Source organism: Lolium rigidum, chromosome 7, assembly GCF_022539505.1.
Source record: "Lolium rigidum isolate FL_2022 chromosome 7, APGP_CSIRO_Lrig_0.1, whole genome shotgun sequence".
NCBI lineage: Eukaryota > Viridiplantae > Streptophyta > Magnoliopsida > Poales > Poaceae > Lolium > Lolium rigidum.
In genome coordinates, this window is record NC_061514.1 from 290,066,656 (window position 1) to 290,088,249 (window position 21,594).

Here is a 21,594-nt window from a genome sequence, read left to right on the forward strand (position 1 = left end):
TTAACCATAAGATCCGGAGTGGGACGGAATAGTCAATTGTATTTCCACCTCTTGTACATCAACGGATGCGCTTTACCGTAGACCCTTGATCCAAGAGAGGACAAGTGGTACCCTTGATCCAAGAGAGGACAAGTGGTAGGGTGGGGGTCCCGATGAAGTCCCCACGGTTATTGCGGTCTATGATGGGTTGCAGCTGCCGGCGAAGGAGTTCATGGTAGAGACCCGAACTCGTTGTCGTGGTCGGGGCCGTCCTTAATTGGTATAAGAGCACCGGCGAGGACCCGGGGTCGGAGTTTGCATCAAAGGGTGGGTGTATGAGGTAGCGGAGGAATATGATTGGCTATGACCTTATACCGGGCCTCACACCAAAGGAAGTGTGGACGGGTCGCCCCCGGTTGGCACCAAGGTTAAGATCTCTTATGGGTAAAGCAACACACCTCTGCAGAGTGTAATGAATCGTGACCTGTCACTCCCTGTTCCGGGATATGGAGCTGCGAACGCTGCCGGAAAGGAACTCCATGAAGTTCTAGTAAACCGGTGAAGGCCGACGGACATAGTTCTTCTGAATAAAAGCAACCTTTTGAACAAATGGTTATGAAAACCTGCATTGGTATTAGACTTTCTGGTCTAATGTTGTAGCTAGTGCATTAAACACCTCTTTCCTATAATGAACTTGTTGAGTACGCTCGTACTCATCCCACTCTTAAATCCCCTGCTTAGATATGGAGGCATCGAAGGAGGATCTACCGTGCAACTCGAAGACCGAGGAGTCTACAAATACTTCAAGGGGACAGGAACCCGCCGGAAGAGTCAAACACCACAACTACCATGGAGAAAACCTAGATTAAGTAGTAGAAGGGAACTAGCTTCCTAAACCTAGCTCCTATTTAGCTAGAATCTAGTCATAGCCTCTTTAGCTAGTCAAATACTCTATAAATAGAGTCCGTGATAAGATTAGATCACGAGTCGTTCTTCTGGAGTTTATTTGCAGTTTTACCTCATTGTAAAGTAGGAGGCTGTGTGGATCTTTTGTAAAAAGTCTGTGTTGTAATTCTATAGACATGCCTTGGACCCGCATATGTTTCTGTTGTACCACTCTGAGCGATATAATACGAGTGGAACGGTGTTTCATTGGTGTTATATCAGACTTGCATACTACACCATGCAGTGGTATGCCGGGTCACCACAGCTTGGTATCGAGCAAATGCTTTGACCCTAGGATTAAAACCTTTAAAGGAGACCTATAGGATTGGTAGTGTCTATAGGAAGTTGTCCTAGGTAAACCAAATACTTCTTATGACTTGTGATGGATATTCACTTGAGAATAATCCTGACACACTTAAGTCAACCTTTCTTTACTATCTTTATTAAGTAAAGTTAGTTAACTAATCCCAAACATATAGTATACCATGAAGTCCTTAAACAATAGAGGGGTAGATCACAGTTGGTATACAATACATGGTAGTCCAAAGAGAGGATACAACCATAAGGAAGATATCCTATTGGAAGATGTGTACCAACACATGATATAATTAAATAAGAATTACTCAGACCTGTACTAGAAGTAATATCAAGTGATGATAATCATTAAGATATCATAATAGAAGATGTAGATCCAGACAAGTAATGGGTAAGTAAAATCTATCCAAACTTGTGAAACAATTGATAGTAAGTAATAACTATAGTTATTTAAGGTAGTATAGACCATGATGAGTCAATCATGGAAAGTAAGGAAGAGAAATAGAAATAAAACATGACTCCTTACAGATTAGAGGTAGTAATCATATATGATTCATCTGAGGATCATGATGTGATGAACATCTAATGTATTTAGGAGGAGTACAATAAAAAGCCAAGTGATAAACAGTAGTGCAAGAATTGTGTTCCAAAAATATGGGAAGTGTGCCAAGCACATCATGGCTATATGCTTATGGTAGAAAAGCTTAGAAGTATAGGAACTATATCCTAATAAATATGTGTTCCAGTAACCATATTAGAACTAGTGGTATCATACAAAGTAGTCCTCGGTAGCACTTATAGATGGTATAATACTTTGATAGTACCTCCAAACAAAACTAGATTAACTTGAACCATCCCAAACCACTTTGTTTCAAGTTTATCTCATTGCAAATGTGCAATTAAGGTAAACGTTGAGACAAATAGTAGAAATCCACTTATTCGTGCTAAGTATCACGATATAAACATACCCTATGTGGTGTTATATACTACACATCAGAGCCTGATGTTTAGAGATGTCTTACTCAACTATTATATTCAGGCTTATGATGGTGTGTATTATTAGCACAAAGCTGAATCTTCTTGGATTTTATTGGATTTTCATTGTTTGACTAGATCCATACATGAAGTTTGACTTTGGTATGCAAATGCATGTTGCAATATCAAGTCCTTACTTGATGCTATAGATCTAGAGGGTAATGGTAAACGTGTGAGGAAGTGACGAACTCTGAAGATCTTAAAGACAAGATGAAGGTTCTTCAGAATTATGAAGCAAAATTGTGGGAAGTAAGCACAATATTTTGAAGCAAGTACTCATATATAATCATGCTTAACCTCATGAGAGGAGTACTTTAGTACATAAGATGCATGAAGGTGAGAAATCTGGTGATTATGGTGAAGCTGAAGCAGATCCATAGTCAACAGAGAAGAGGGAATGCATGGGAAATCACTTATGATACTATAATCATAGTGTCAGCTAGTGGTTTTCTTGCAACAATAAACCCTCGAAGAAAGAAAGATGACTTATGAACCCATATAAGATATAAGAAGACCATAGTTGTTATCAGAAGATCACAATTGCTATAGGATCAATACTGCGAGATAAAGCGAGAAGATGTCTCGTCCGAGTTGATCGGAACCTATAATAGAATCCATTTTTAGATATCAAATAGCCACAGTTGGTATAATAACCACAGACTGGTATCGGTTGGTATTACAAATAGTCCACGATTTAATTATTTGTAACAAAAGTTTGTGAACAAATAAAAAAATTTGTCAGCCAAATAGCTAGATCTATAATCATTTAGTTGAAGGATTCACATTGGATGTCCACAATTGAGTGGATACACCACAAAGATTCTTCACAAGACTTTTAGAAAAGTATAAACCATAAGCTAGACCTAGATCAATATTCTAACCATAAGTCCAATGGTTAGAAGAAAAGGAGTTGAAGACCATAAGAAAAGTCTAAGGGGTAGAGTAAAGATTGAGTTGGTTGTACAATGACTCAATACTTTAAGCAAGATAAAAGAAGAAGGTCTGAACTGAGAGGAAGTTCGATCTTATTCTCATAAGACTATTGAATAATACTTTCAGAAGGATGTCCGACCAGAAGCCGAGGTTCATACCTCGAGGAAGTAAGAATTGGACTATAACTTGAGAAAGTGAGTAATAATTACTCAGAAGTACGGGAGCTCAAGTAAACTAAGGGTAATGAAGTTGGATGAAGGAAATACTGAAGACCAAATATAGCTCAAGAAGATCGAAGGAGATTGACCCTACCAAAACTAAAGTCTATTTGAAAGATTCCTTTCATGGAACCTAAAGAAACCAAAATAGTTTTAGGTATTAACAATAAACCATGATTGGATAGACTAAATGAGTCTAATCCATTCCTAGGGAAATAAACCATCAAGATCATTTCCATGGTAAGTACCTTACCAAGTACCATTATTGCACTTTTGGTAGTAAGGGAAAACAAAGACCTATTTTTACCAACTAGTAAAGGTTATTAACTTAGTCATTGGTTAAGACTATCAGCACCAGAAGAAGTTGTCTCAATTATTGAATCTTCAATGAGAAAGGAAAGAAGCTTATAATATTGGAAGAAATCATGGAAGTGAAGGAAGTAATAGTTGTTTAATGACAGGCACTATTGGATTCCAGACAGAACTTGGATAAGGGATATATTCAATTATATCCAGTAAGATCACACGGAGTTCAAGAAAATTTGTAGTCTGCACAAGTTAGAACCACACTCCGAAACGTGAGAGAGTTCAAACTTCGAGGACGAAGTTTAGTTTAAGGGGGAGAGACTGTAATATCCCAGGATTTAGGGTTACAAAAAAGAGAGGAAACAGATGTGTGCATTGCATTCATGCATAGAAAATCCGGGGAATTTTCGCGCATTTGTTTAAAAACTATCAAAGGGATCGAGGTTTCTCTTGCATTGGTGGAATTGAGTTAGTCATCGATGTGAGTGCGACAAATTTCGACATGACCTTTGTGAATTCATGTGTTTTTGGGAGAACAAATTTGAATAATATGAATTCAAATAAGAAATTGAATTAAATTTGAATTCCAAATAACAATATGAAATACAATATGTAAAAGTTAACAAATTTGATAATTCAAAATAGATAGATATCTTAAACCTTATTACAATTATCATAAATTCAATAATTTACAAGATCCAAAAGAAATAGAAGATTACAAAAGTAATAAAGAGGAAATCCTAAACTAAATCTTCATCTTCCAAATCTCTCCCAATCTTCTTATTCTTTACCTGCAAAACAAATAACAAAGAAAAAGGAAATGGTTGGTTGAATATTAAAATGTTGCCATCATCCGTGATGAGGCATTTTAATGTTGGAAATCGGCTAATGGGAGTCAAGAATTAATCTTGATACCCAAATTGTGATTAGATGGAATAAATCGGAATTCGGCATCAACAAGGCATTATCATCCAAAACCAAGTAATTGAGAAGGCAACCAGGGACTAGAGCAACACTATTTGACCCATATCAAAAGGCAACAATAATTTATTTACTATTTGAGGCGACAAGGCAACCATTTTTATTCCATCTAATATAGCTAGGATCCTCTAAAAGCCACAAAGTTGTTTTAGTGAATCAATATTGACATGGAGAAGTCAATATGACCTAATCGAATTGTCTTAAAGCCACATCACAATATCGATCGGCCATGTCTCAATAGGCAACCATATAATAGTCCAGTTCACATGGAGAGGCAAGGAGAGATATTTGTTTGGATAAGCAAGGACACAGTCGTGCCTTGCACTAGAGGAAAAGCATGCCAACCTGGGAACTTGTACAATCAAATGATGTCACTACAGGCAGCACAGTCATCACATGCAGCTATGTGTTGTCAAGCCCATATGTGCTGCGCAGCAGCATATAAGCAGCAACTCATCTAGCAATACTTGAACCCACCAATCCATTAGAAAAGCAAGAACCTCAAGAACATATCAGTAGGATATCAAGAGATCATTCACTCCACCAATCATCAACAAGAACAAATCCACCAGATAAATCACTGGAATCATCAGATATATCCTAGGAAGAAGCAGAAGCAGCGAGGAGGTGCAGGCATGCCACAAGAAGCAGGATAGTTCAGAATCCAGAAGACCAAGCTTCTCAACAACATAAGGTGATTCAGCAACCACTAAATAATACCATCTGTTGTTAACATCATATCAGGCGCAGTAAGAAAAAGAGAGGTAGTAGCTAGGCAAGCTCAAGATCAACAACACTTGGGGTGATGATCCAGGAGCTAGGAAATACAGAAAATATCAAGAAACACAAAGAAAGGTTTTGGGAGGGATTTCTCTCAGTCTTGCATAGAGGTGCTACGCAAAATCATCACAGAGAATTTAAATCACATATTTTAGTTTCTGTTCTTATCAAGATTTAAGCCTCAGCCTTTGCATCATCGGCTAAAGCAAGCGTGTATCTGTCCATTAAAAGTCACTCAAGCAACATCGGTAGCTTGGGTTGGACATTTGGCATCATCCGATCATACAGCTATGATCAATGCCTATTTCTCTACTCTACATAAGCACCTACAGCACAAGATTCTAATCCAACATATCTATATTATGTGCACACTCATTTGAGGCACCACATGATAGATATGATAACTAGACATCACTTGGGCATTTATGCAAAGCTAGAAAAGACATTAAAACAGAGCTACAAGATCATCAGTTAAGCACAAGCTAGCCAGCAAATGAAGCCTCCATCTATAAGCCTCAGATCTATCTACTGAGTGCATCTCGACAATTTGCACACCACCAACATAAACTTTTCTAGGACCATGTAGGCACATGATCAATCAATCAGATCCTATAAATCATCAGCCAAGCAATAGCCAGCTCATATAGATATGTGGAAATAATTTCCCATCTCATTTAAATGGCTCAATCACTATCAAGAATTACCAGCATAATATGCTAGTCCAACCCAATGTGCAGATAGAAAGCTAATTATCAACCTGAACCAAAAGTTCAGTAAACATTTTAACTGAATCCAGTAACACTATTACTGCCCGACCACTTGAGTCGGATCATCAAATAGAGGAACCAGGACAACTAAAATGAGTGATAATTTGCAGCAGCTGCAACAATCATGAGCATTAATATAATCTCACCAAGCAAAGCCATCAAGTAAATAATACATCTTTTCGTCAGTTTTACGATAGCAGCAAACCATCATGTCAGGGATGAGCAAGCAAACCATCCAAATTGAGACATTTTAGGATGCACAATAGCCATACCAATCATTAGGAGCACTAGATTATTTAGCAGGAGATTCATAAGCACATGAATCACCAACCATTTGCGATAATCGATAGCGTTAGGCGCCATATAGAGTATACCAAGCAGCTTATTCAGCGAGTAGCATATCCGCAACACTTAAGGTACTCATATGACCATAGGCGGGGAGGGATAAAACTAGCTCACCAGGGCGCCACGACGAGGCACCGGCGTTGAGGTTAATGTAGCGGAATGGTAGCAGCAACATCGGCAACAGTACCGACAGGAGATGACGCCAGGGTTGCATTGCAGCATCATTCCGCTGGCGTTGGCGAGGAGTTCAACCTCACCAGCAGCACCAACACCACCACATAACACCATCACAACCACACAAACGCCATTAAAATGTCACTGTAGCAATCTCGCCAACGAGGGGCCGAGCATGGCCAGGTCAAGCTGGGGTTCTGGAGATGGTTGAGGTAAAACGATGAAGAGGCGTAGTCGATGTAAAAGTGTTCGTGTCGACGGAGGGGAGCAGCCGGAGGCGCCGCGGTCGATAGCGGCCGACGGTGACCATGCCAACCCGCAGCTAGGGTTAGCCGCAGGGGCGCAAGCAGGTGTAGGGAGGCGGCGCTGTGAAGGAGAGGACGAGCCCGAGGTTCACCGACCTGCGGCGGCGCCGAAATCGGCCGACGACGACCGGAATTGAAGGCGGACTAGGGTTAGCCTTGAGGGTGAACGTGTGTGGCAGGGGCGTCTCGGCGAGGGGTATTTGATAGAGGAGAAGGATGAGATGGTGGCGAAGCAGCGCCAGCGAGCGGCAGCGCCGGAGTTGGCCGGCGGTTGGCCGGAGCAGCCTCGTCGGCATCGCAAAGAAAAGGGGATCGAGAGAAGTGTCACTTGCGTGTGCGTGTGCGTGTGCGTGTGCGCGTGAAGGCTGGGTTGCGTCTTGCGTGTGTGCACACTTTGGTCTGAGCCCAAACTAATTTCGCCTATCGTCCGTCCGTATACGCGTTTGTGCTGCTATTGATCCCAAAGCTTCAGACGTGTGTATACATGGGTGTGTACCACTAATGCACTACTGACCCACTACCTCTAGCCAAATCTTTCAAAAGAAATAAAGAATAATTTACCATTTAAAAAATTAATTAAATAACAACCAATAAATAAAAGTGAGTATCAGAAAAATACTCTATAATAATAATATAAAACAAACACTTTAAAATTAAAAGAACAATAATATGAATTTTCCTCTAAACTTTAGAGGACCAATTTTACATCTTAAACTATTAATACCTAAATACTAAAAATATATAATTTTCTTGTTTCTATTTTCACATCAAGAAAATAGTAAGTATTACTTTGTATGAAAATTTCATATAATACAACAATTGTTTCTTTATGGTTATGTTTAATAACATGAAAACCCTAATTGATCATTACTTCAACATATAATTCCAAAACCTAGAAAGGAATTAAAAGATTTATCCTTATTTCAACCACTATTTAAAATCCTAAACCCTAACAGGATATTGATAGTGATTGTCTTATCCTAAACAACCAATTCTAGAACCTTTAATAAACCAATCAAAATCATGTTTATATTCTACTTATAAACTCTACAAAATAAATGAAATGCATGTCTATGCCTTATTAGAATTATACATGTTCCTTTTGCCAATAAGGTTATCATTTCATGTACTAGTTGAGTTGGCCTTATATGATCAAGTAATTATAAACCTTAACTTTTAATTCCATGTCATCAACCTTAAACCCCATTATTTTATGTAACCATGGTGATCAACTAAAATAGCACTATTTTGTAGCAACTCACTTTATAAGTTAATACTCCACTAAACCCTACAAGTACTTCCCAATTATGAATCATCCTATTTAGAAACTAACCAATCTTTACTTAGTAGATCCAATAGCAAACCCTAGACAACCTCAACCTTAATTGAGATACTTCTTATTATTTAAGAAGTATGTTCTTTAAAAGTTCTTCTTTTGAAGAAAATAAGGAATCATCATCAATCCTCGCCTAATAGAACCTATAGCCAATAGCCAGCTATCATCAACAAGGTAAACCAACCTTGATAGCAACTATTTATAACAAATTAATCAAGATGCCTAATCTTAACTCAACCTTACAAGCCCTAGGTGTTGATGAATCCAACATTGTTTGGATCCATCTAATATCTACTCAAGAGCTAATGGGAACCATACTTAACCATAGAACCCCACCAACCTAATTACCATACTTGTTCTTTATCTAAGAACATGTTATTCAAAAGTTATTCTTCTAAAGTATATGATAATCAATCATTAACCATGCCATATAATACTGAAACTGACAACTGTTCTTTACATGTTAACATTATGCCAATTATCATTCCTTGTATGCTCATTGATTACTATATATGCTTTATTATCTACCTATTTATGATACCAAGTAATCACACCTGAATAAGAACCTTGTTTGTGAATCACTCTAAAAGTGCAACCCACCCTAAACAAATCATTTAAACTCACTAATCCTAAATCATCGGGGTTAGGTCACGCTTAGAGCGATTGCATCTCATACTTATGCATTATTGCATCCTTGCCAATCTTTTAAACATCGTCCTTACCGGACGATGATGCTATTTCAGAATTTGGAGTTATTGCGTATCGAAGACCTTGCCTGCATAATCTTGCAGACAAGAAAGGCAAGTTCATCGCTTGCTCATGTCATTTGAGTATTTTTACCAAATTACTTGCAAAGTACTATGTTTATCACTATTGCATAAAAAGCAAAACCACTATTTTCATAACTATGAATATGACTATGTGGTGGGCAATGGAACCATGGATTGTGTTGATATGGTGGAGGTTCCATTGCAAGGGTTTATATCCATCTAGGATTAAACAACAAATGTCGTCCAGTGATTCTTGTGCCGTAATACCCGTGTTAACCATAAGATGTGGAGTGGGACGGAATAGTCAATTGTATTTCCACCTCTTGTACATCAACGGATGCGCTTTACCGTAGACCCTTGATCCAAGAGAGGACAAGTGGTACCCTTGATCCAAGAGAGGACAAGTGGTAGGGTGGGGGTCCCGATGAAGTCCCCACGGTTATTGCGGTCTATGATGGGTTGCAGCTGCCGGCGAAGGAGTTCATGGTAGAGACCTGAACTGTTGTCGTGGTCGGGGGCCGTCCTTAATTGGTATAAGAGCACCGGCGAGGACCCAGGGTCGGAGTTTGCATCAAAGGGTGGGTGTATGAGGTAGCGGAGGAATATGATTGGCTATGACCTTATACCGGGCCTCACACCAAAGGAAGTGTGGACGGGTCGCCCCCGGTTGGCACCAAGGTTAAGATCTCTTATGGGTAAAGCAACACACCTCTGCAGAGTGTAATGAATCGTGACCTGTCACTCCCTGTTCCGGGATATGGAACTGCGAACGCTGCCGGAAAGGAACTCCATGAAGTTCTAGTAAACCGGTGAAGGCTGACGGACATAGTTCTTCTGAATAAAAGCAACCTTTTGAACAAATGGTTATGAAAACCTGCATTGGTATTAGACTTTCTGGTCTAATGTTGTAGCTAGTGCATTAAACACCTCTTTCCTATAATGAACTTGTTGAGTACGCTCGTACTCATCCCACTCTTAAATCCCCTGCTTAGATATGGAGGCATCGAAGGAGGATCTACCGTGCAACTCGAAGACCGAGGAGTCTACAAATACTTCAAGGGGACAGGAACCTGCCGGAAGAGTCAAACACCACAACTACCATGGAGAAAACCTAGATTAAGTAGTAGAAGGGAACTAGCTTCCTAAACCTAGCTCCTATTTAGCTAGAATCTAGTCATAGCCTCTTTAGCTAGTCAAATACTCTATAAATAGAGTCCGTGATAAGATTAGATCACGAGTCGTTCTTCTGGAGTTTATTTGCAGTTTTACCTCATTGTAAAGTAGGAGGCTGTGTGGATCTTTTGTAAAAAGTCCGTGTTGTAATTCTATAGACATGCCTTGGACCCGCATATGTTTCTGTTGTACCACTCTGAGCGATATAATACGAGTGGAACGGTGTTTCATTGGTGTTATATCAGACTTGCATACTACACCATGCAGTGGTATGCCGGGTCACCACAGAAGTGCCCCTACCAGAAAACGGTGAGTTCATTATTTTCCTAAGCTTCATCGAGCGCGACCTTTCCTTCCACACCTCGTATTTCCTCTAGTGCCTCCTTGCCTTCTACAACATCCAAATATTGGATATGGAAACACAAATCCTTCAGAAATCAGCCTATTTCGTGACCCTCCGCAACAGGGGCAAAGCTAGAGGCAAAATTCATTGGGTTCAGCTCTTGGTGTTGATCTATAATCTTCCAATAATTAGCAATATCACATATTAATATGTAGCGACCTCGGATCTGGTAGGATCCAAAGTCCCTGTGATTAAACATGCTAGTCCCTGGATCATTAGCTAGCACTCACAGTCGATGAATAATCATGTAAAACACAAGTCTTTATTACACGATTCGAATAATCCAGAGTACAAATAATTACAACTTGCATAGCCAAAGGCTAGCTCAATACAACGGAAAACGAAATAACATCTTGGGAGTCCCATCAATGCCACAGGCTGGTTGAGTGTAGACTCGCGACCTACGCATTCTCACAAGTCGTCGAATAACCTGCAACATGAAAGGTTGCAGCCACGAGAGTGGTCAATACTTTGAATGTATGGCAAATTACACCAGAAGAGAAAAGGCCTATATCTACATGCAAGGCAGACAAGAGGAGGCTTGAGTTTTATTTGCGTAAAGCCAATTTTTACTTAGTAAAGAGAGAAAATCTTTTACCCTACTTTGCAAAATTTTGATAAAGTAATATTGGCCGAGTGGAGCACATGGATATTACACACCAAGTGTCCAAATCAACCTAACACTTGGATATGACACACCAAGTCCCGAGCACTTGGATATTACACACCAAGGCCCCAAAAACCCACCTATGAACGATATTACACACGACATAGGGTTTTGAAAATTCCTTTGAAAAAGAGAGAGGAAATCCTTCAGAGGCTCCATCCTTCAGATGCTCAAATTGTCCTTTTACCGTGGACACGGCTGATCGATCAGTTAACACTCTCGAGAGGTTGCGCTCTTTACCCACAATTCACAACCAAGCCTTTTTGCCAAAATTCTTCATCATCATTAAGGCCAGGACGAGGTCACGACGAAGCTTTTCCTTAGTAGCCCCTCCACCTTCCGGATCCGCCCGTGCCCAAAATACCTCCCAATGGCGATACCCAGGTGAGGTTTCCCACTAAGTACTTAGCCAAGACAGAGCCCATATTGTATTGTGGTTGCATTTGGAAGCTTCCGACATCCGGAACGTGGCGGACTTCTTTGATCTCGGGCGGCAGTCCTCCACCAATCTCCACACTCGTTGTCCCGTCAAAACCATTCCGCCCAGAAGAAAACTTAGTTTTATTTTGAAGGAGGATTTTGGGAGAATAGTTGCGCTCATAAACAGAGCTCAAGTACTTAGAAAATTATCTTGTTTCGAACCCCTTTTGATATTTACGTAGCATAAGCATAGCACTTAGAAAAATTTAGGGATTCCTATGGCCATCATATCAAGTGGAAATATTTCTAAGTAATATTTCTACTCATGGCAATCTACAAAATAGCACGCGAACTTGTAAAATATTTACCAAGAAATCTACCAAAACATCCTACACATGCATACTATTCATTTGAAGGAAAAGAGACATGCATAGAAAACTTGGGACAAAAATTTGAACAAAGGTGTAACTTGCCTTAGTAATATTTGATGATGAGTTCTTCCTCGTGAAGTTCTCGCGCACTCCGAATAAATCTAACGCATAGAAAAATTACACGCAATAAACAACCATTGCAAATAAAGAGCCAAATAAAACACAATCATGTAAAACAAAGAAAATACAAAATAACATTAAATTAGAGAATGGATTTTGTACACCCACGCATGGGTGTGGGTGTTTCCGTCACCGTCCATTGTGCTTTGAGATTCGGATAAAAGGAGGAGAGAGAAAGGAAGCTTTTCACCTACCATGGTGGACACGAATCTCGAGAAATAAATGGATGGTGATGAAAACACCCACACCCATGCGTGGGTGTACAAATGTATTTCCGAATTATATATTTATTTCGTCTTACAGTAGTTATGTTGGTTCCAAATATTAGATATGTTCATAAGGATCAATTTGCAAAAAGAATTAATTTAATAGAATATATATAACTTCAAATATGTTCAAATTAAGGTTAAAACTTCCTAAATTCAATCAGGAATAATAATTATTTAAATATGATTTTCCAAAGTTTTAATTTTTTTTTCGGGATTTAGAACTCTTCGTTGGGTCTACATCTGAAGACTCCGGATGCTCCTATCTGTGAAGTCTTCAACCTTTAGTTGACGTCATGGCGGCCGCTGCTCCGATGTTGCGCGAAGTGATGCGATTCAAACTCAACATTATTTTCTAATACTAACCGCAGGGATTTAATCGATACAAAACTAGAGATTGCCAAAACGAGATTCAAAACAAATTTAAAACTTGCAGATTTGATTAATTCTATAATTAGAAAAGCTAGTACCATTAGATAGATCCTTTAATTACGAATTCAACGCAAGAAATAAAATCTAAAACGGACATCTAGATTTCAAGATATAAAATTCTAAAGTTTTGGTCGGAGAGGGAGCTAGCACTCTGGAACTGATCGATTGGATCATCGCACTGAAAAATAATAAACGTGCCAGGACTGCTCGTACCGGTTCAGTGTTATTATACAGTACATCCTACGATGGGATCCGTGGTGTTACCAGTGGTGGTGGACGACGGAGACGGACGGGGTGATCGGGCGTGGATACCGACGTCGATGTGGTGACCTCCGGGCTCTACCAAGGTGACGACGATCGCTGCTTCTTTCCGTCCTTGTCAGCGATCCTCCTCGTTCCGAACTGCGTGTATCTCCGGCCAGGAGCGACAAAGTCCGGCGAAAGTCCGGCGGCCTTGTCTGCATGTTCTCGTGGTTCTGCGGAAGGGAAAAGAAATTAGGAGGGTATGGTCGATCGATTCATGAAGCTCAGAGAGAAAAGAGGAGGTCGGGAGGTCCTGGAACCTCGACTTCAAGTTCCAAGCGGTGAAACTTCGGCGAGATCGGAATCGAGTTCCCGGTGGTGTAGGATTTGGGATTTTTGCGAAAAAAAGAGAGGGGATGATGCGGGAGTTTATATTGAAGAGATTTCGTGGCGTAGGGGTCACGAATTCGAACAGAATCGGAACAAATTTCTGGCGATTGGAGTCGGTTCGGGAGCTGCGTGTTCGTGTGGAACTCACCAGGAGGTTGAAGACGATACGATACGTGGGTCCCAACTGACAGCGTTGATAAAAAAAAGAGAGAAAAAATAACGAAATGGAAAATGAGAGCTGGCCTCCGCTGCTGCTGCCTGGCTAGGCCGTCCTAGACCCATGCGGCCGTGCGCGGAAGGCGTGCAGGTGTAGAGCTGGATTGACTTGGTAAGTCTGATCCGGTTGTTCTTCTCCCTTTTTCTTCTTTTTAATCTTTTTCTCTTATATAAATGTTTCTAACTTTAAATTGGATCAAACGAAATTATTAAATTTTAATAATTTAAAAATAGTAATCTAAAATAATTATAATCATATTTCCTGTCCAATGTGTACAAAATTAAATTTATGCATTTTGGCCTATATGGCTATTTATGCATTATTTCCAAAATTAGATTTAGCGTTTAGTTATATCCATCGATCAATCAATTTAAACAAACGCAAACATACATGAAATACAATAAATCATTTTTAAATGAGATTTAAAATATAAAGCGAATCCAACACTAATAATGATGAAGTCATATTATCATCTCTCTTGAAATAGGCGGTAGAAACATTTAGAAGATTCCACGAATTCAAATATAAAAGACATAGAAATCAATCAGGACATTAGAATAATAATCCACCATAATTGGGAAAGTCATTTTATTCCCTCTCATTAATAATACATGTATGGTTGGATGAAGATTTTATATGCCACTCAAATTCAACAAGTTGGATAGTCATGCTAATCCACTCGTATAAAAAATTATATTTTAAAGAAAGGTTGAAAAATAAAATCCAAACATGTCATCAAAATTTATTTTCATTCATAATTTCAATCAAACAATTCAATCAAATTAATTTAATAATTTTAACATTCCAAAATTAGGAAATTTTTGGGATGTTACATAATACAATGAAGTTTTAACTGATTTTATTGGGTTCAGATGAACCCAATTGTTGCATGGCAGCTCCGCCACTACTCTACGAGTGCTATCTAGGATGCCCGCTGTACTTCCCCCTCTATCTAACAATCTTCCACGAGCGAGTGTCGCGCAAGAAGCTGAAGAGGTCTCTAGTCGTCGTCAGCAGCATCACCTCCTAGGTGAATGCCGGCGAATCATTCGTCGACTTTGAGATGCCGAAGAAGGCGTGGGCGGATTGGCAAAAGCTCTGGTTCTCCAAGAGGGAGGAGACCCCAACGAACTAGATCCCTAATTTAATTCCAAATCCATTGAGTTTTTTTGTAGATTTCTAGGAACCTTACACATAACATGTAATCCAAAGTTAATGCATTCAAATTGAAGGAGATACATATTACATGGATACAATCTAATTATTGGTAGCCTCCCTTGTCCTTCTTGCTAAAGACAATCTTTAACATGATTTTTGAAATAAGACGACAATACGATAAAACTAGAGAAATACGAAAATGCAGGCATGCTCATACATATATGAGCTCAACATATTATTCCCTCTATTTATCTAGGACACTTGGCTAGGATTAGACAGTGTCGTTATTCTTCTTCTTCTTGATGATCTCTTGAATTATAGCCCCGACAACATCAAGCTCCATTGGTTTGGGCAGAAATTCATCAGCGCCGACCCTCATGAACGCCTCTTGGGCATTATCGCCAACCGATACTCCAACAATCTTCACATGAATTTCTCCCAAAGCACGGATCTTCTCAATTGCCTACCAAATAACACAAGAAGTACATTTTCAAGCAAACTATTCAGCAAAAATAAATAGCTATTTTTCCACATGGAAGAAACGGAAAACTAATACCTCAGGCCCAGACATTACGGGCATGTCCTTGTCACAAAAAATAATTTCAAACTTCTTCCCCTCGAGGAACATTTGCACTGCTTCTTTCCCATTCTTAGCCGTAGTAATCTCGCAGTTGAATTTACGCAGCATGGCGGAGAGAATCATGGTCTCAACAGCCGAATCCTCAACAATAAGTGCCTTAACCGGCGATCCTTCAACGTAGGATGTCATGATCGGCTAAACAAACTACAAAAGAATACATATATTTGTTATGTCCGATCCATGCAATGCATCTAAGGTGATAGTTACAGGGTATTCTCAATAAAAATAAACAAAAAAATCATAATCAAAATTAGTATCCGAAACGTTGTGCATGAATATCCAGTGAGCAAGTTTAGTTGCAAAATCATAAGAAATAATTCTTAAAAATAATCTAGAAGTTAAGCATGCACTTCAAGTACATATCAGTTGATGGAAATATATGCTAGATCTGGTAGGAAGCTCAAATAATTAGATGTTGCTATTGCAAGACGTGTGCAAAATTTATTATTACTCAGGACGGGAAGACCAGAAAATCTATATTTGCATATAATAGGATAAGAAAAAAGTCAAAAAATAATATTAAAAGACAAAGAGAACATTGTTCTACACATGAATAACTTGTCATGTTCTTTTCTGCAATAAGTAGAACCAAAAACGTCGTAAGGAAGACCGCATCATAGGAAAGAAACGATGAAAAATACAACATATGGGTGCATATGCATGGTTGCACCTCTAACAATCTCTTCTATGCAGGCATAACAAAATAAACTAATACATGATGATGATTGCAAGGCAAAAACAAAGAGAAAAAATAGGGACCTCAAAGCTTGCTAGAGCTTTTGGCAAACGAGGTCAAAGGAAATGTAGTTGGCGCTTTTTTTATCTTGTTGCTTCAGGCTTTGGTGTTGTGTGCCGTGTACGCCTCTACGCCTAGGTATTTATAGAGAGAAACGAGAGGAGCACCACCCCAAGGCTGGCCGATCTCAGCCATTCATTTGAAAATTATGTTCGTTCTCGCGTGCAAATATCTCCACCGTTTCACATGGAAATACAAAATGGAGAACTAATGTTGATATTGCCAATATCTTTTGTTATAAATGATACATATATTTTTCGTATTTCCCGATACTGCTCACAGATGTATATCTTATTAAATCGCTGATTATTGCACCGCAGAAGATCACAGTATGTATAAATATGTATGGCTTCACATGCTATCGTTGCTAGATATCAAAATGGAATTATAAATCATTTATTGTTTTGCCATCAATAACATAAATGGTTGTTCACCTGTTATTGTGGTGATTAGTTCAAGTATGGCAACAAAACCTTAGTATGAATGTGCCCATGATAGATATCAAACGACAATTAAGAATATATTGCATCTGGTGTATTCCAGATCGATCGCATATTAGTTTGCTCCATCGTTAGATTATCTTAATCTCACATCTATAATTTCACCGAAATATACGCACAGAGGCTTAATCAACATAAACAAAGATGAATTTAACATATTGTATATATGCTACCACTAAAGGTGCTAAGAGATAACTAATTATGTCGTACATATGACCACGACAAGTGCTACAAGATTGCACGAAGACCTGGGTTTACCCACGTCCAACCTCTCCGGAGAGTAAAAGGCTTACTTCCTGCTTATATGTATTCATTAGAGAGTTACAATGGGGTTAACGAGGGAGCTCCTCGGCAATGCCCACCATGAGTGGTTTAGGGTTGACGGAATCCTGCAGGGTAGCACGAGACATCAGATACCAAACGGGGAGAGAGATTTACCCAGGTTCGGGGCCCTCGATGAGGTAAAACCCTTACTTGCTACTTGTCTAATCTTGATTTATCGAATATATCGGGTTACAATGTGGTAGCCTATAGGCTGCTATGGCCGACTCACAGAGAGGCAAGGATTCTATAATTTGTGCTCCAAGTTGTGGTGGTTCTATCTATTGTTGTTCTCTTGTTCGGCAGGCCCCCTCCTGGCCTTTATATAGGAGGTCAGGTCCCGAGAGTCCTATCCGAACTCGACTAGGTTACATTCAGATCTAATCTAATCTTTCTTTTATTGACACCTTCTTGCCTTGTCCATCAAGAATCCATCTCCTGGTAGGTCTCCTTCATTGGTATCGACGTATGGGCCCACCTTGGTCTTGGAAATCTTCACCCTAGTTGGGCCAGGGGAGGTAAAATATTTTCGGGTACCGAAGGGTAATGCCCACATCAGTAGCCCTCGAGTAACTAGCCGAACCAAAGCTTCGGGCAGGGACTACAATTGCCTTCATCCGAATATCTTTATCAGTCGAATAAAATTGAATCTTCTCATTTGCTATGAGGTCGAAATTTATTGATATCGGGTGTGCGTCCAGCGCTCCTGATGGGAGTATCCCCCGAGACTAGGGACGGATGTTTGCAACCGTGCGTAGACTCAAGTTGTACTACTCGAAGAGTTATCTGTTGACGCGTTCTGAGCTTCCTTTATCATCAGATACTTTTATTATATCGGGTCTTCTAAGACTTCGGATGTGAAGTCATGCAATTTTGGTTGTACAAAAGGGATAAAAGCAACGAGCCCAGCCTTACTCGATAAATCGATGTTGGTTAACTGCCGATGGCAAAACAACGTTACCCTACACAGAATCAAGTCCTCGGGCTTGATCCTGGATTTTTCTAGAACCTTCGGGTCTGTTCTCTTTTGAATTCATCTGATTATTATTTCTTTCACTATTTTATCGGGTGCACGTCCAGTGCTCCCGATGAGAGTAGCCCCCGATTCTAGCGACGGATGTTTGCAACCGTGCGTAGACTCAAGTCGAGTAGCCGAAAGTAATAGATTCATTCATATGTCAATTTTATTAGAATGTTTCGTCACGGGGAGCCAATAACCTCGATGAAATCATCGGTGACATGGCATCGCGGCAGCTCGATTGACGGGACGTGACATAATGAGCCCACCCTATATATATTTGCGCGGTCAGTTAGGAAATGACTGATCCATGCGCGTTGACCGAGGTGTTTCCTCGATTCTCGTGCGTAGTGGGATAATGGATATACGGTGGGCCCATTAGATTTGGATGTTGCCTTCTATAACATCCAAATATTGGATATGGAAACACCAATCCTTTAGAAATCAGCCTATTTTGTGACCCTCTGCGACAGGGGCGAGCTAGAGGCAAAATTCATTGGGTTCAACTGTTGGTGTTGATCTATAATCTTCCAATAATTAGTAATATCACATATTATACAATGAAGTTTTGACTCATTTTATTGGGTTCAGATGAACACAAGTGCTATCTAGGAAGCCTGCCGTACTTCCCCCTCTAGCTAACAATCTTCCACGAGCAAATGTCACGCAAGAAGCTGAAGAGGTCTCTAGTCATCGTCGGCAAAATCACCTTCTAGGTGAATGTCGGTGAATCTTTCATCGACTTTGATATGCCGAAGAAGGCGTGGGCGGATTGGCAAAAGTTCTGGTTCTACATGAGGGAGGAGACCCCAACGAGCTAGATCCCAAATTTAGTTCCAATTCCATTGAGTTTTTTTTTGTAGATTTCTAGGAACCTTACACATCACAAGTAATCCAAAGTTAATGCATTCAAATTGAAGGAGATACATATTACATGGATACAATCTAATTATTGGTAGCCTCCCTTGTCCTTCTTGCTAAAGACAATCTTTAACATGATTTTTGAAATAAGACGACATTACGATAAAACTAGAGAAATACGAAAATGCAGGCATGCTCATACATATATGAGCTCAACATATTATTCCCTCTATTTATCTAGGACACTTGGCTAGGTTTAGACAGTGTCGTTATTCTTCTTCTTGATGATCTCTTGAATTATAGCCCCGACAACATCAAGCTCCATTGGTTTGGGCAGAAATTCATCAGCGCCGACCCTCATGAACTCCTCTTCGGCATTATCGCCAACTGATACTCCAACAATCTTAACATGAATTTCTCCCAAAGCACGGATCTTCTCAATTGCCTGCCAAATAACACAAGAAGTACATTTTCAAGCAAACTATTCAGCAAAAATAAATAGCTATTTTTTCACATGGAAGAAATGGAAAACTAATACCTCAGGCCCAGACATTACGGGCATCTCCTTGTCACAAAAAATAATGTCAAACTTCTTCCCCTCGAGGAACATTTGCCTTGCTTCTTTCCCATTCTTAGCCTTAGTAATCTCGCGGTGGAATTTACGCAGCATGGCGGAGAGAATCATGGTCTCAACGAGCCGAATCCTCAACAATAAGTGCCTTAACCGAGGATCCTTCAACGTAGGATGTCATGATCGGCTAAACAAACTACAAAAGAATACATATATTTGTTATTTCCGATCCATGAAATGCATCTAAGGTGATAGTTATAGGGTATTCTCAATAAAAATAAACAAAAAAGTCGTAATCAAATTTAGTATCCCGAAACATTGTGCATGAATATCAAGTGAGCAAGTTTAGTTGCAAAATCATAAGAAATAATTCTTAAAAATAATCTAGAAGTTAAGCATACACTTCAAGTACATATCAGTTAATGGAAATATATGCTAGATCTGGCAGGAAGCTCAAATCATTAGATGTTGCTATTGCGAGACGTGTGCAAAATTTATTATTACTCAGGACGGGAAGACCAAAAAATATATTTTTTCATATAAGAGGATAAGAAAAAAAAAATATTAAAAATACAAAGAGAAGATTGTTTTACATATGAATAATTTGTCATGTTCTTTTCTGCAATAAGTAGAACCAAAAACATCGTAAGGAAGACCTCATCATAGCAAAGAAACGGTGAAAAATACAACATATGGGTGCCTATGCATGGTTGCACCTCTAACAGTCTCTTGTATGCAAGCATATCAAAATAAACAAGTACATGATGATGATTGCAAGGCAAAAAAAAGAGAAAAAATGGGGACCTCAAAGCTTGCTAGAGCTTTTGGCGAACGAGGTCGAAGGAAATGCAATTGGCTCTTTTTTTTATATTGTTGCTTCAGGCTTTGGTGTTGTGTGCCGTGTACGCCTCTATGCCTAGGTATTTATAGAGGGAAACGAGAGGAGTACCACCCCAAGGCTGGCCGATCTCAGCCATTCATTTGAAAATTATGTCCGTTTTCGCGTGCAAATATCTCCACCGTTTCACATGAAAATACAAAATGGAGAACTAATGTTGATATTGGCAATATCTTTTGTTATAAATGAAACATATATTTTTCGTATTTGCAGATACTTCTCACAGATGTATAGCTTATTAAATTGCTCATTATTGCACCGCAGAAGATAACAGTGTGTAAATATGTATGGCTTCACATGCCATCGTTGCTAGATATCAAAACGGAATTATAAATCATTTACGGAGTATTTTTTTTCCGTCAATAACATAGATGGTTGTTCACCTGTTATTGTGGTGATTTGTTCAAGTATGGCAAGAAAACCTTACTATGAATGTGCCCATGATAGATATCAAAGGACAATTAAGAATATATTGCATCTGGTGTATTCCAGATCGATCGCATATTAGTTTGCTCCATCGTCGTATTATCTTAATCTCACATTTATAATTTCACCGAAATATGCGCACAGAGGCTTAATCAACATAAACAAAGATGAATTTACCAGATTGTATATATGCTACCACTAAAGATGCTAAGAGAGAACTAATTATGTCGTGGATATGACCACGACAGGTGCTAAGATTGCACGAAGACCGGGGTTTACCCATGTCCGGCCTCTCCGGAGAGTAAAAGGTTTACTTCCTGCTTATATGTATTCATTAGAGAGTTACAATGGGGTTGACGAGGGAGCTCCTCGGCAATGCCCACCATGAGTGGCTTAGGGTTGACGGAATCCTGCAGGCTAGCACGAGACATCAGGTACCAAACGGGGAGAGAGA

The 21,594-nt window shown here is 39.5% G+C and overlaps 1 protein-coding gene and 1 pseudogene across 1 annotated transcript; both read right to left on the bottom strand.

Annotated features, from left to right (window-relative positions):
• Positions 1 to 15,380: 15,380 nt before the first annotated feature.
• Positions 15,381 to 15,878, bottom strand: LOC124672970 (two-component response regulator ORR42-like). Its single transcript, XM_047209116.1, has 2 exons — positions 15,666 to 15,878; positions 15,381 to 15,572 (listed from the first exon to the last, which is right to left on the bottom strand). Exons 1-2 carry the CDS (start codon positions 15,876 to 15,878, stop codon positions 15,381 to 15,383), a joined length of 405 nt encoding a protein of 134 aa, XP_047065072.1.
• Positions 15,879 to 19,501: 3,623 nt separating this feature from the next.
• Positions 19,502 to 19,997, bottom strand: LOC124672971 (annotated as a pseudogene).
• Between the last annotated feature and the right edge of the window lie 1,597 nt (positions 19,998 to 21,594).